We start from the raw sequence: 1,315 nt of genomic DNA on the forward strand, positions 1-1,315 counted from the left end.
ATGAAAATGATATTAGAGGAAAAAAAGAACGTGACAGTGTTTTCAATACAAGGCCTGACGGATATCCCTGAACTCCAGTTCCCAACATTCTTAATTTTTCTACTCTGCTACATCATTATTTTCTGGGGAAATATAACAATTTTTCTTGTAATTTTGAGTGATTCTCACCTTCACACCCCCATGTATATTTTTTTACTGAACCTTTCATTACTTGATATCAGTAATACCTCAAACATTCTGCCAAAAATATTACATATTCTCCTAACACAACATACATTTATTTCTTTTCTGGGATGTATAAGTCAAATGTATTTCTTTCTGTCTCTGACACTTAGTGAAGTCGTATTGCTTGCCGCCATGGCTTATGACCGATATGTGGCAATTTGTCACCCCCTCCATTACTTTTATCTGATAAGCTTAAGACACACTTTTGCTCTTGCGACTTCTTCATGGGGCATTGGTTTCCTGGATGCTATAGGACATGTGGTCTCTGTATCTAATCTGTCCTTTTGTGCATCTCATCTTATCGATCACATTTTTTGTGACCTCACACCATTGCTGAAGATTTCCTGCAGTGATACCTTCAAAGTGGAGATGTTAACCTTTGTCGAAGGGGCAATATTGGCAGTTCCTGCATTCCTTCTCACCTTAATCTCATATGTATTTATTATCTCCACCATTCTACAAATAAGATCAGCAGAAGGACGACAAAAGGCTTTTTCTACGTGCACCTCCCATCTGACCTGCGTTACTATATTTTATGGAACCATCACTTGTATGTACATGAGACCGACAACGAGTTACTTTCCAAAACAAGACAAATTTTTTGCTCTTCTATTCATTGTCTTGATTCCAATGCTAAACCCAGTTATATACAGTCTGAAAAACCAGGATGTTAAGAGCGCTTTAAAAAAAATGAAAAAAAAAATAATGTGCTAGAGCAGGGGCGTCCAACATGCGGCCCGCCGGACCTTGAGGTGCGGCCCGCGTGGATCTGCAGGCAGGGCAACCGGGATCGCAGAGTCCCAAGGTCCCTCTTGCTTTCCTGTGGGTTGCTCGCACTGTCTTTTGTACCGCACAGAGGAAGCGGAACCCAGCGGAGTCAGGTGAATTTGTGATATCACATGACTCCGCTCCCTTCCTGCTTTCGCTGTTCGGCACAAGAGACGTTGCTCGCGAGCTACACAGGGAGAAGCAGCAGCCCCTGCGTAACTCTTCAAGTTAGAGATCTGCAGTGCAGGTAAGAGGGTGGGGGTGGGGTTGTATGCGTGATTGAGGGAATGAATCTGAGAATGAATGAGTATATGAATGAGTG

The 1,315-nt window shown here is 42.4% G+C and overlaps 1 protein-coding gene across 1 annotated transcript; it reads left to right on the forward strand.

Moving 5' to 3' along the window:
* LOC149288703 (olfactory receptor 5AR1-like) lies at positions 1–939 on the forward strand. The gene has a single exon (XM_089491410.1). The coding sequence runs from the start codon at positions 1–3 to the stop codon at positions 937–939; it is 939 nt and encodes a 312-aa protein (XP_089347536.1).
* Positions 940–1,315: the final 376 nt, after the last annotated feature.

Source organism: Sceloporus occidentalis, unplaced genomic scaffold (genome assembly GCF_023333645.1).
Source record: "Sceloporus occidentalis isolate IW3139 unplaced genomic scaffold, rSceOcc1.0.p SCAF_50, whole genome shotgun sequence".
In the NCBI taxonomy this organism is placed as follows: domain Eukaryota; kingdom Metazoa; phylum Chordata; class Lepidosauria; order Squamata; family Phrynosomatidae; genus Sceloporus; species Sceloporus occidentalis.

What these genes read in the sequence shown, in the direction of transcription:
- LOC149288703 (XM_089491410.1), top strand. Translation starts at nt 1, where the DNA reads ATGAAAATGATATTAGAGGAAAAAAAGAACGTGACAGTGTTTTCAATA.